The sequence below is a fragment of the Mauremys reevesii genome, linkage group 3, assembly GCF_016161935.1.
Source record: "Mauremys reevesii isolate NIE-2019 linkage group 3, ASM1616193v1, whole genome shotgun sequence".
NCBI classification, from domain to species: Eukaryota; Metazoa; Chordata; order Testudines; family Geoemydidae; genus Mauremys; species Mauremys reevesii.
In genome coordinates, this window is record NC_052625.1 from 10,834,420 (window position 1) to 10,848,682 (window position 14,263).

At 43.5% G+C, this 14,263-nt stretch overlaps 1 protein-coding gene across 8 annotated transcripts in view; it reads left to right on the top strand.

Annotated features, from left to right (window-relative positions):
• Nucleotides 1-14,263, top strand: part of LOC120401088 (SLX4 interacting protein) — a 133,941-nt gene that overhangs the window by 102,178 nt on the left and 17,500 nt on the right. For all 8 annotated transcript variants that reach the window (XM_039530690.1, XM_039530689.1, XM_039530686.1 and 5 more), the window contains 2 exons: nt 1,762-1,839; nt 4,681-4,769. In XM_039530690.1, the coding sequence (XP_039386624.1) occupies nt 1,762-1,839; nt 4,681-4,769 (167 nt within the window). The remainder of the gene's footprint in view (nt 1-1,761; nt 1,840-4,680; nt 4,770-14,263) is intronic.

Sequence of the window (14,263 nt, forward strand, 5' to 3'; positions counted from 1 at the left end):
AGAGGCCCCCCCCCCGTACCTGAGAAGAGCCAATAGCCCAATGTTTAGGGCACTCACCTGGAATAAGAGACCCAGGTTCAAGTCCCTACTTTGAATCGGGCAGATTCAGACTATTGGCTGTTGCAGAGGGTCGCTCTTGAGTGCTTTTTGTGAAAAATTTCAAGAGGTCTAGTTTCTGATGCAGATCAAAAACAAACTTTGAAACCTTGAAATTTTTCACAAAACAGAATTCTTGTTGTTTAGCCAGCTCTAGTTTTTACAGACATCTCTCTGTTCCACTGCTACTGAGATCACAGTGGAAGGCATTGTACTGTCACAATTATAATTTGTTTATAGAAAGCGCAAAGTCTTGTAGTCTTTGATTTGGCTAACCTCACTGACAGTGTGTCAAAAGGATAGTGGGTGCCAAACTGGAAATAGCTAATAACAATTTTCTTTAATCATGTGCTGTAAATATGCAACTAATAAAGGTGATGGACTGCATCCAAAGTGTTCCTTGTTTTTAAAGGGTGGCTTAACTTGATACATCTTGACTCGATCTTTAAAGGCAGTCAAGTATTCAGTTGTCGTCCTAAGGAAAAATTATTTAGGGATTGATTATGGTAAATAGGCACGGTATTGCATGAAGGATGGTGTGGTGAGACACCACTGCAGGGGTTACTCCCAGAGGCACTGTGCAAGGTAGGAATCTCTGGAGCATGCAGAAGGGAATGAAGCTGCATTGTCATCCATGTGCTATGGTTAACATCCAGACCGTCTGCTCCTGGTTAGCTCTCCTGGCTGGAATTGTGATGGGGATATGTGGTCCTACGTCTTCCCTTGCCGCCTTTCTAGAGTTGAGAATGGCAATATTTATTTATAAGCTTTTCTGTGGCACTTGTTACCAAAGTATCTGAGTGCCTTGCAAAAAGTAATGAGTTTAACCTTGTAACATCCCTGTGAGGTAGGGAAGAATTATTATCTCTACTTTACAGACTGAACTGAGGCACAGAGAAACTAAGTGACTTGCCCAAGATCCCGCAGGAAGTTGATGGCAAAGCAGAGAATAGAATAGAACCCAGTTTTTCTGGAGTTGCAATCTAGTGCACAAGATCATCTTTCTAGCCTTGAGAACCTTTATAGCACAAGGACTTTAAGTGTGGTCAGCTACTGGGAACGAGGCTCCTTTGCCCCTGCTGGTGCACCCGTGCTGAGGCTGGGCACAATTTGATCACCACATAGTGTTTATCACTGGAATTAAATATAGCCTGATCTTGTTGAACTGAATGAGATTGGCAAATGATTAGCATCGTTCAGAATCTGCTGATAGCTGGCATCTCCATACCAAACTTTTTAAAACTTTACACAAGCCAAGGTCTTTCTCTAAAAAGCAATTAGTTAAGAACATTTTCAGCTGTCGTCTTGATTGTGCGGGTGCAACGGGGTCACAATGAACAGAGTCTTAGTCTCTAGAGCTGTTTATCTGGCACCTTTTGTGGGCAATGAATTAATTAAAATTAATTTCTGTGATTGGATAGCATAACTGATCAATTTTAAAATCCAGTGGCTTTTTTTTTTTACTCTGCTGCACGTTAGTTAGTTTATTCTTGACTCTAAGAAGTTTTTATTAAAAATATTTCTTTTGGAGAGACGCACATTTTGTAAGTGAGAGCTATGCCTTCCTTTCCCCAAACAATCAGGAGATCTTTGTAGGAGATGTGTAGCATACTGTGAGACCAGAATGCCCTTACACTTATTACATCACTCTGTTTAATGTTACAGGTGGCAATTTTCACATTACAGCCTACTTCATAAAGAGATGGGTCAATCTCCGTTGTGTGGTGGGGAAACAGTATCGCGGTAAGCAGGCAGTTTCTTATTCCATTACTTAACATTTAGCACAATTGGGAGAAGGGAGAGGATCATAAACACAGTGTTTCTATTAGAATTTTGATTCAGTTCATTAGTTTCTGTTATGTTTTGTTGTGGGATTTTTTTTAATCAAAAATATTTCCAAACTGTTGTTTGTATGTTTTATTTAACTATAAAGTTGCTTTACTGCCTGTTCCAGAATAATTAGCTCGTTCATACCAGATTTTATATTTGTGATGAGGCTCAGCATTTTACTGAGTCTCCATGGGGTGAATCAACCAGAGGTTGCACTCCGATGAGTCACATCATTATTGTTTGAATATCTTACAGCATCAACTGTATGGTACACGTGTATGCAAGCAAAAGCTTTCATTGAGCCCACTGCTGTAAAACCCCTACATAGGTGATGTCATTGGGCCAGATCTTCTTCTTCTTCTTCATGTTTTCCCAAGCCAAGATGCTCTGTCAGGAAGTGATATCAATCCTGTTGCTCCAACAACAATGAAAAGGAACCATAACAATCACTGCCCTTTATGTTGATCTTTTGAATTTAAAAGAAAAATAAAGTAAATCAGCTAAGCGGCCTTAAAATCTTTTAACTGCTTGAATAACAATCTTAGTAATGTCTCTTACATTTTATAGGGTTTTATTTACTATGTTTATGGATATTTTTTAAGTCTCTTCTGTTTCAAATAACTACTAATTTTGTCCAACTGCATATTAAGTGCAGAGATTAGAGTGTTGATTTTAAGTATTTCAGCAAAACTGTACATTTTCATGGCTGTTTTGGAATATTAGATTATATTTTAATAATGTCTTTTACATCAAAACTTTATTTGTTTTGGAGCTAAGCTTTATTGGAATTTTACATGAAATATTGTAGTCTAGTGACAGATTTGTTTTGTTAACCAGCAAGAGACTATCTGGCAAAATGTAACAGTTAAAACAGCCAAACTAAAATGTATTTGATCTACCAGTACTATCAGAAAAAATTCTAAGGCCACGATCCTGTCAGGGGCGGCTCCAGGCATCAGCATGCCAAGCGCATGCTTGGGGTGGCAAGCCACTGGGGGCGCTCTGCCAGTCGCCGCGAGGGCAGCAGGCAGGTTGCCTTCGGTGGCATGCCTGTGGCGGGTCCGCTGGTCCCGCGGCTTCGGCGGACCTCCCGCAGGCATGCCTGCCGTGCTTGGGGCGGCAAAATGTCTAGAGCCGCCCCTGGATCCTGTAATGAGCTCCACATGAATAGAGCCCCCTGCTCCCACACAGAGGTTGTTGAAAGACAGCGGCCAAAATTTGTTGTTTTTTCTTTGTCGTTAATAATAATTTTTATTATTAATAAAAGCTGCTGCTGCACTCTAATAAGTATATTTCCTGAGCTACTAAACACTTTGGCCTCAACAGTTCTTTTAGTCAGGATACATGTATAATACTGCAACCAAAAAAGAACACATTGATTATCATTTAAGTAGAATTCTGTATTTTGCAATTGAAACTCATGTTGCATTGGTTCATTTTACAGTCAATGCTGAAATAACACATTGCCAGAATGCTTAATATCTGAGACTAGGAGCAACCCTTCTGCATATGCATCTTATCCTTCCTGTGCAGAAGGTGGGGATTACTGCCCCCACTCCCCATCCCAGCACCACTCCTTATTTCCTCTGGAGCCTTTCTGCTGGGAGCTCTGCAGGGCTGAGACCAGAAGAACAGCGGGTCTGACTACAAGCCACCACACCAACCCACAGATCTAGTAGTAATTAATACAGTATTAACTCTTGTAAAGTTACCTTCATGGCTCCTGCTTAGCAGCCATAGGAGGACTTGGCAAATGGTTGCACAGAGCATGCTGTCAGTGAAACAAAGTCTTGTGGAGAAGTAGCTGTCCATGCAGATAGCTCCATATTCTTCCCCTGTTTGCTGCACTTTGATGGGATGTTCTGAGGGAAATTGTGTGGTCAGCCTCATAGTTTTCCTGCCTATCGTACCTCTTTCCCCACCCATAAGACAGGATGTTATGGCCCATTGTTATAAAAGTCTGACAATTTCACATATAAATCCTAAAAAAAAATATGTCATTTTAATATATGTGGAAATAATCTCAGATTGCTAAAACAGAACTCTCTCTCGCTCTCTCATATTTTTGTCACTAAATTGAGTGATGCCTGATGTACTCTATTCTGATCAGTGGTTCAGAATTGTTATTACTGAATCCTCTTCCCTCTAGTAATCTCAGATGACTACAAAGTTTTGTTGTTATGTGTTAACTCTGGCAACTGTGTTTTTAGGAGTAGGATATGTGAGATCGTAATGGTAAACAGTAATAAATCGTTTAAACACTTTAAAATCACCTTAGTGATAGTTTGAAAGATGTTTTCCATATGCCATGTTATGTCCAATTTTGATGCAATACATTATACTGATGTTATAAACATGACTTAAAGGTTTTGAGATGAAAAGATGAATCATCAGACTAGCACAAAGGAAATCATGCTGAATGACTTGCCAGGGGGGTTCCATGTGATATATTTGTCCTGGGCTCAGGTGGACTAATTTGCAGCCTAGCCTTTTCTCTGGAGAACTGAGCTTACTCTGCCCTATTGATAACTGAATGATTTACCCCCTCGCCTACAAAAAAACCCACAAGTAAAGGGGGAGGAAAGAGTGGGGAATTGCAAAAAGTGAGGTGGGAGAAAAAAAATTATTGTGCATTTTAAAATGTCGGCTGCTTTGATTTACAAAATGTAGTACACATATACGTTGCCCTTATAAAAGCTATATTATATACTGAAAGATGCATGTAATCTTTTGGGGGTTTGTTGTTTTACACAGAGCTGCGTGTATTTCCAGACAAATTTGTGGTTTGTGTCACTAGACTTGAATCTAATCCCAGTCTTTGGACAAGCGAAAATGGAGCACTGGTATGTATGGAGGAGTACTAGAATAGTCTGATTTATTGTTCAGTGGTGAGACATGTTTCTGTGTAGACTTAGTCATTCAAATGCTAATCTGATATTTTCTAGGGATGGAAAAGATCATCTAAACAATTGGGCCAAGATGTTCAAAATGGGAACCTACAGTTAGTCTCCTAAATGCATATTTTGTCACCTAAGTGGTCTGATTATCAAATGGGCTGAACACACAACACCTCCCGCTGAAGATAGCAGGAACTGCTAGAAGCTCAGCACGTTTGAAAGTCAGGCCACTTATTTAGAATCCTAACTTTAGGTGTCCATTTCTGGCTACTTGGCCTTGAAACCTTTTGTGTTACCAAATATTAAGATTTATAAGGTCCCCTGTTTTATTTGTTTTCACTATTTTTTTGGCATCTCTGTCCTATAAGACAACTAATAAGGGTCAGCGGTGGCACTGCTGGAACAAAATATGTTCCCCTAATAAATTTATGGGGAAAAATGGTATTGCTGGGTTGTTTATTACCAGTAAAAATTATTACTTATATATTTCATCTAGAAGGCTCTATCAGGGTCAACAGCTTATGAATTTTACACTGCAGTTAACCACTGGTTGTCTCATGAGTGCTAACATTGACCCAGGTAGCCTGTTTTATAACAGGCAGTTTCTTTTGCACTCATGGTGAATGTCATAAATACACATTAAGGTCTGTGCATGTATTGTAGGAGTGATTAATGGAAATATTAAGTTTAAACATTAAATTTAATTTAAGGCTCTTTGTAACAGGAAAGTTTCATTCTAACATCAGCTACGAGGGCTTTATATTCTTTCTTATCTTGGTCCCGAGATCGATAAACACCACAGGATAAGTAATCCAGCAAAAAGAGATGTTTAGTTTGCTCAAAAGAAAATCTAGTTAACTGCTTTTGAAAATATTTTGTTACCAACCAGAACAAAAAACTATTATTCTCACAACATGTGTTTTAAAAGCCACTCAGACTTCTTAAAATGGGACTATTTAACATGCATTTTGACAAACAAACAAACAAACCAACCACCACACTCTGTGACTGGGAAGTGAATTATTATATTTTTCTTTTTTAAAGTTTCTTGTAAAAAAGTTCTCCTTCCAATTTGAGAGTGTTAATTTCTCCAAAAAGCAACAAATAATAATTCCCCTTCTTAGTTTCCCTTTCATATGATTCCTATTAGAAGAGGAAAGGCAACTGAATAATGTGCTGCTGTCAAGAATATTTTGATTGTTTCACATAAATATTACAGTATTGATTTGAAATTGTGTAACTTAAAACTTGAATCCATCTGTACAAATCCCTAATTATTCAAAAAGTGAACGTAACATTTTAAGGGCCTGTTCTATGGGGCTGTTCATGTGAGTAAAGTTACTCAGGTGCCTAATTCTTTGCAGGATCAAACCCTAAATCAGAGAGCTCTCCTGTCAACATAATAAAACCACCTCAACGAGCAGCAGTAGCTATGTCAGTGGGATTTCAGATCCCTTTGTGCCGTTCTAGCATCAGGGTCGGCTGCTATGATCTGCCCCACTATGTATATGAAATGTACAGCACGTGCTATCGTAGTGCTAATGTGCTTGCTATGAAGTTTAACAGGAAGTATGCCTGGATTCTGTACTAGACTGCAGAAGCCCCTCCCCCCCCAATTCTCTTCTATGGCATGCTCTGTGAGGGAGGTGCTTATTATGACTCCATAGCTAAGATGTTCTGAATTGAGCTTAAAATGGGGCATACATTTCTGTTTTTCTCTACACCAGGGGTCGGCAACCTTTGGCACGTGGCTCGCCAGGGTAAGCATCCTGGCGGGCCGGGCCGGTTTGTTTGCCTGCCGCATCCGCAGGTACGGCCGATCGTGGCTCCCACTGGCCACAGTTCACCGTTCTGGGCCAATGGGGGCGGTGGGAAGCAGGACGGACCGAGGGATGTGCTGGCCGCCGCTTCCCTCCGCCCCCATTGGCCCAGGACGGCGAACCACTGCCAGTGGGAGCTGCGATTGGCCGAACCTGTGGACATGGCAGGTAAACAAACCGGCCCAGCCTGCCAGGGTGCTTAGCCTGGCGAGCTCCATGCCAAGGGTTGCTGACCCCTGCTCTAAACATAGGTGATCTTTGGAGTTTAAAACATCATCCTGTTACTTTCTGTGCCCTTTCCTATGTAGTATTTGGTTGGTTTTGTATAATAAAATTTTCAATAGGAAGTGTTTGAAATTTGTCTCTGGGTTGTTCAGGGGTTCTCACATTTTATTGTTGACATGTATCTTTAAAACAAATATTGTCAGGCAGCTGAACCTTGAAGAGATCTGGTGCAACAGGTAGTGTTTGAAAACAAATCTTTAGGATTAAGGGTAATTTTTCACTTTTAATCTTTATAACTGAGAGTTTATTCTTCAGTGACTGGCACATTTCTTTTTCAGAGAAACTAACAAATTTAAAAATGGCTACCATCTATCTCCCATTGTTCTCAATGGGAACGAGGCCATAGGTTTTCCTCATTTAAGATGGCTACCTTTTCCTTATACCTGCTGCAAGAGGAAGTTTTTAGCAGAGATGGCCACTGTCTCCCATTGTCCTATTGAGGGTGAAGCCAGGTTGTCCTCAGGGAAGAGGTTCATGCTGTCATGGGGCAGAAATAAGAACTATGAGGAGCAGGTGAATTTTCAGGCCTTTGGAATACGAGGGAAAGGGAGGGAAAGTATGTATTTAGGGGAAGAAAGGGGGGAAGGGAATATGGAGGACAGGGAGGAAACCTGGGGTGTGTGCAGGGGAATGTGGAGGACAGGGAGGGGAACCTGGGGTTTGTAGGGCAGGGAGAGAAATAAGGGCAGGTGTGTTGGAGGGAGTTCACTAAAGGAAGTGGGAACAGAGTTAAGGTGATGGTGTATGGTCTCACGTGTATGGTAATTTTAGTAGCTATAAGGTTTGTGTCTTTGGGTTGGGGAATAGAGGATACTGTTCATGTGGCTCGCACACTAGGTGTTCATTTGTAATCTTTGAGTAGCAGTGTCTGTTAGGTTGTAATCTGAACAGTGCATGTCCTAGTGTGCCCTCCACCCAAGGGCACATGCAGCCGTCCCTCACTTCCCTCCAATGTGGGATCTCAGTATTGTTCTTACAAGGGTCATAGAGCCCCTTCTTTGAGTCTCCCTCTGAATGCTCTCACCTTACTCTCAAGATGGCCTTTCTGATCACCAGTATATCAGCCAGAAGTCAGCAAACTCTAGGCTGTCAGGATCCCAACAAGGGGCAGTGAGGGCCAAGGGTCAAAGCAGGGGCAAACCTGAGGCTAGGAGTAGCTAAGGAGTTTGTAGTCAGTTCCAGGCCAAGGTCAATACTGAGGGTCAGGGTCCGAGTTAGGAGATGAAGTCCAAAACAAGCCGAGGTCAAGCCAGGAGCTCAAGAGCATAGAACAGGAATGGTCATGGCAGCTACAAGAGATCCGCACTGTTGCCTGGATACGTCCTGAAATGACCCTTGGGTTTATATAGGCAGGGAGCCATCAGGAGTGCTGGGGCTGCTGCCTGTCAAACCCTTAAGGCAGAACTTCCCATAGTCATTGTCCACAGCAAATCATGGGAAGTGGAGCGCAGGCTGATTACAGCTGCCCTTTAGTGCCAGCCTGGAGATGTTAACTGTGTGATAGCTCTGCAGGCCTGGATTTTAGACCTGTGAGGTCTTATACAAGCGCTTCTGGCTAACCCACCTTGCACAATATTCCACAGAGAGAAGGTGGTGTTCAGTCTTCATCCCAAAGTTATTCCCAAAGTTGTGTCAGACTTCCATTTAAATCAATCTGTTAATCTTCTCATTTTCTTTCCAAATACCCCATTCCTCTCCAGGGAAAAAGAAACCTCACCCATTGGATGTTTCTAGTGCCTTGTTGTATTATCTTAATAGAACAAAGCCCGTTAGGCAGGCTCCTCATCTCTTTGTTGCCATAAGTAGCTCTTTTAAGGGGCGAGCCATTTCATCCCAGAAAACATGTCTCTGGATTTCCCCATGTTATTTCAATATGTTTATCGTATGGCTGGCACTCCTCTCCCTCCAAACATCAAAAGCACAGGTTGCCTTCTCTGAAGTTTTTAGAACATCCTTATATCTGAGATCTGCAAGGCAGCAATATGGTGTAATCCCCTTACTTTTGTTAAACCCCATGCCCTTGAGTTGGCGACAAGATCAGGTGCCAGATTTGGTGGGTCAGTGTTACAATCACTATTAGAGCTGGTCACAAAATTTTCATCTGAATGGTTTTCTGACCCCTCTAAAATGGCTTTATTTTTTTTTTTTGGTGGCAAAACCAGAATTTTCCATGAAAAAACCCAGTTTTGCTGAAACATTTTGATATTGTGTTGGGGAAATTGAAATGAGGGCTCTCTGGCTGCCTGCTTGGAAGCATCTTGTCAATTTCACTTGCAGCAAAGAGAAATTGACAAAGCTTTTCTGGCCACAGAAAGCAGGAGCACTCAACCTCCCCCACAGCTCTGGGAGCTGGAGAGGTGCAGCTACGGGACCCAGAGAGGCACAGAGCCCAGCTTCTCTGCCTCCACACCTTCCAGTAGCTCTGGGAGCTGATGAGAGAGAGCTCCACTTTGTAGACTGCCCAGTGACCAGGTAACTCCCGGCTTCCATAGTCTGTGGCTCTGGGCCAGCCTTGTCATGCCCGGGTTTCCAGGATCCCTGCCATGAAGTTGGGAGCCTGATAGGCTTGGGAGCCCTGACTCTAATAAGAGCTCAGATCCCGACTTCACAGCAAGGAGCCTGGAAACCTGAGAATCTCAGCTCGAGCCACAGTTTCCAAGCTCCCTGATGTGGACCCAGTAGCTTGAGTGTCTTGGGACCAGCTCCCAAGGTCTGTGGCTCTGGGGCAGCCCCTCCAGGTGGACTGCTCAGAGTCAAGGGACCCCAAACTTCCAGACTTCTGAGCTAGCTTGCATCCCAGGGAGCCAGCTGGCCTGTGTGTATGGAAGCCCTGGGGTCCCTAGCCCAAGGCAGTCCTCATGGTGGGGCTATCCCAGAACTGAAGAATTTGGGAGCTCTAGTGGATGCAAAATGAAACTGTTATTTCTTCTTCGAGTGATGTCCCTTTGAGTGCTCCACTTCAGGAGTCAGTGCATCCCGGTGACGTCAGTCGGAGATTTATGGAACCAGTGTCCGCGTGGGTCATGCATGCACAGCAGGCATCTTGCAGTGCCGCGTCTAGCACATGCATGACTCGAGTCCCCCAGTTCCTTCTCAACCATCCTCGGCTGAAGACAGAGCTCTGGGGCAGTGTTTGTACTCTCGCCAAACCTTTAAAAAACACAGCAGCTTAAATAGTTAGTCTTTTAAAAGTTACAGTTAGAGTTAGTGATAGTTTTAAGAAAAAAAAAGTTTACTTCCCCAGTTTACCCTCCCTGCACTGGGGTCAGTTAACCATCAGAGATGCCTGGCTCCCCAGCCTTTAAGCAATGCGGCTCTTGCCACAAAGCAATGCCCATTTCAGATGGACGCTCTTTGTGTGTCTGATATCTTGCGGAGACGCATATTCTGCAAAAATGCGCTCACTGCAGTAATCTGAAAGCGAGAGCCCAACATGACTGAGATCTCTGCTTGAAAATGATTCTGATGGAGAAATCTCTCCAGCCAGAGCCAGACCAACAGACCTCCTTTCTGGGCCCCCTGTGCAGGGACAGAAGACATGCTTTTCTCTAAAGGGCCATGGAAGAGGGTGCAGACATCTCCGCAGAGAGCACTACGGAAACATAGGTGGTCTCTTGCCAGGCCGCTACCCCGGATGCTGACACATGCTCAGATGAGCACCTATGACGATCCGGGCACCTCCGGCACTGTTGAGTCCCAAGTGAAGGAGATGGAGTCGAGGCACAGACGGCAATATGCCTCCTCCATGGCACCGAATTCACCCATAAGGGACCCAGTGCTGAGTGTCTCCTCAGGCACCATGCCTCTGCCCTCAGCACCAACATCACAGTCAGCACTGGTTGAGAAAACCAAGTTGGCACCGACCACACCAACTAAATTCTTCACCAGGTAGTTTTGGTCAAGGGTTTGGACAACCTCCTTCACCAGGCAGTGCTGTCACCTGATCTGCCCCGATGCTTTTGACACCACTTTTCGCCCATTCTTCCACATCTGGACATCAATAATAACGGACCAATGGGTGTTAGAGATCATATGACCGGGATATACCATCCCCTTTACCAATCACCTACCCTATCCCACTCCCCGTCCCTCTTCAGGGATCCTTCTCATGTGCACCTGATACGACAAGAAGTTGATCATCTTTTACAACTAGGTTCCATGGAACCTTCACAATACATGGGGAAGGGGGTCTACTCCCACTTCTTCTTGACACAGAAGAAGAATGGGGGATGGAGACGTATCTTGGATCTCAGGAAACTCAACATGTTCGTACGCACTTAAAAGTTCAAAATGGTGGCACTGGGCACGATACTTCCAGCACTGCAAAAGGAGGGACGGTTTTCACTCCTTAACCTCCAAGGTGCTTATTTTCATATTACTGTACACCCCGCTCACAGGAAATCCCTGCGTTTCACAGTAGGACACAAACACTTCCAGTACAGAGTACTACCGTTTGGCCTATCCACTGCACCAAGAGTTTTCTCCCAAACCCTAGCGGTAGTAGCGGCACATCTGTGCAAACAGGGAATAACGATTTTCCCTTACCTGGACGATTGCGTTCTCAAAGGCCCAACTCAACAAGAAGCATTGGACTCAGTCCAGACGATGATCACACTATTCAGGGATCTAGGACTACAGATAAATGAATGAAAATCCACTCTAATCCCTGTCCAACAACTGGACTTCATCAGGGCACATCTCGATGCTGTAGAAGCCAAGGCGTCCCTGCTCCTGAACAGATTCACAACTGTGACAAGCCTTATCTCAAAGGTAAAAGTCAGCCCCCAAATACCAGCTCATACTGTCCTGCAACTGCTAGGGCCCTTGGAACCACAACTTTTGTGGTACGACACGTAAGACTACATATTTGCTGTCTGCAGGACTGGCTGAGCTCAGAATACATACCCAGCAAGCACAGCCTTCACAAATCACTTACTGTACTGCTCTGTGTCCTGGACTCTCTACACTGGTGGACAAAATTAGAAAATGTATGCCTGGGCATCCCGTTCCAACAGGAACCCCCATCAATAGTAATGACAACAGACACCTCGCTGATAGGCTGGGGTGCCCATATGCACCTGCGCAGGGTTCAAGGCAAATGGTCTCCTGCAGAGACTCAGTTACACATCAGTCTATTAGAACTATGCGCAGTCCGCAATGCCTCCAGACACTTCCTACCGCACATAAAGAACGAATCCATTCGCATCATGACTGGCAACATTGCCTGCATGTTTTTCATCATTCAACAAGGCCATGAAACTCTGGAACTGATGCGTACACCACAACATTTCAGCCTTCTACCTTCCAGCTGTCAGAACGCGATGTTGGACATGCTAAGCAGGTACTTCTCTCGAGACCATGAACTGGAAATGAATGGGAGAGTTTGCTCTCCATCTTCCACTGGTGGAGCACTCCCCCCATTGATTTGTTCAATCCCCAACGAACAGCAAATGTGCAATGTTCTGCTCAAGAGCAGGGATGGACCCCGGTCACTCGGGGATGTCTTTCTCATCACATGGGATACATAACTCATGTACTCTTTCCCACCGATTCCAATAATATCGCATATGGTATACAAAATATGAACACACAAGGCCAAAGTTATCCTTATAGTCCCAACATGGCCAAGACAAGCATTTTCCCCTTACCTGATGTGCATGATGATATACACTCCTCAAACTCTCCCTCGTCGTCCGGACCTGCTGTCTCAGAACAATGGTCATACTCTTCACCTGAATCTGCAGAAACTCCACCTACAAATGTGGCTCCTACATGGTTCCATCCTGGCAAACTAGCCTGCTTGGAACAAATTAAACATGTGTTACTAAACAGCAGGAAAGTGACCATGTGGAATACTTACTTTCAAAAATGGAAGAGATTCTCCTCCTGGTGTCAAGTAAAACACTTCGGCCTCCATAGCACCATTACCATTAGTGTTGGAATACCTACTGGAGCGGAAACAATCAGGTTTAGCAACATGCTCGATCAAAGTCCATCTTGCTGCCATTACTGCACTCCATCATGAGATTGACGGCAACTTGATCTTTACGCGCCCAGTTACTAAACACTTCCTCACGGGTCTCCAGAACATTTACTCAGAAGTTCGCCAACCTACCCCGGTCTGAGACCTCAATCTGGTGTTGAAATGCCTCACCAGACTGCCATTCAAATCCTTAGCCACCTGTTCCCTGCTACATTTATCCATGAAAGTGGCCTTTCTGGTCACTATTACTTCTGCCAGACGGGTGAGTGAGATCGGGGTGCTCATGGCCAATCCTCCCTACACAATATTCTTCAAAGACAAAGTCATGCTACATCCGCACACAAAATTTTACTGAAAGTAACATCAGCCTTTCATATGAACCAACCAATCCATCTGTTCTGTTCATTCCCTCTGAAGCCACTGTCAGGGGAGGATGGACCATTGGTCTGACCCAATATGGCTGTTCTTATGGTCCCAAAAGATATAGCATGCAATTGCTATATCTGTCACAGCAAATATATTGGCTAAATTAGTAATTTAAAAATTGAATTATAAAACACTAGATGAAAAATTATGATAGACGCAAACCATCGTGGATTCTGCAAAGATTGAATCAGCTAGAAGTCTTGAAGTTGTCAGCTACAGAACAGATATAGGAAAACTGCTAAAGAAACTAAGTAGTCCCCCACTAAAAGGTATAGTTTTCCTATGGCTTGGAAATTGGTGGGTCCATTTTCAGCATGGCAAAGGGTAACAGTTGTGTACCCCAAGGATCCATACTAGGAATGCTGATGTTTAGTATATTAATGATCTGGAGAAGTGGCTGAGCAGTGACATGGCATGATTTGCATATCATACACAATTATTTACCATTGCCAAGACAAGACAAGACTGTGGAGAAGTTCATAGAGACCTAGCAGAGCTGCAAAGATGGGCAGTATGATGACAGATTAAATTCATTGTTGTCAAATTCAAAGTATATAGATTGGAAGTAACAATTTGAACTCCTCATACACTTTGTTGGGTTCTGTATTAATTGTAACAAAACAGTCCTGAGTGTCCTTATAGATAATTCAATGTAAGGGGTCCAGTGGCTGGCAATAGAAAAGATATGGGACATGAAAAGACTTCCTTCTGATGTGGGATTGAAATAATAGGGACACATTCCTGCAATCCTTTACTGAGGTGAGTAATCCTTTCTCATGAGTACTTCATTTGACTTAAATCTAACTACTTTCTTAAGGGCTGGGCAGCTGAGAAAAGTTTTGTGGGATCATATAACTCTTTTTCAATACCTAAATAACTTACATTTTAGTGGAACACTCAAAGTAAAAATTGACTGCATTCTTGCT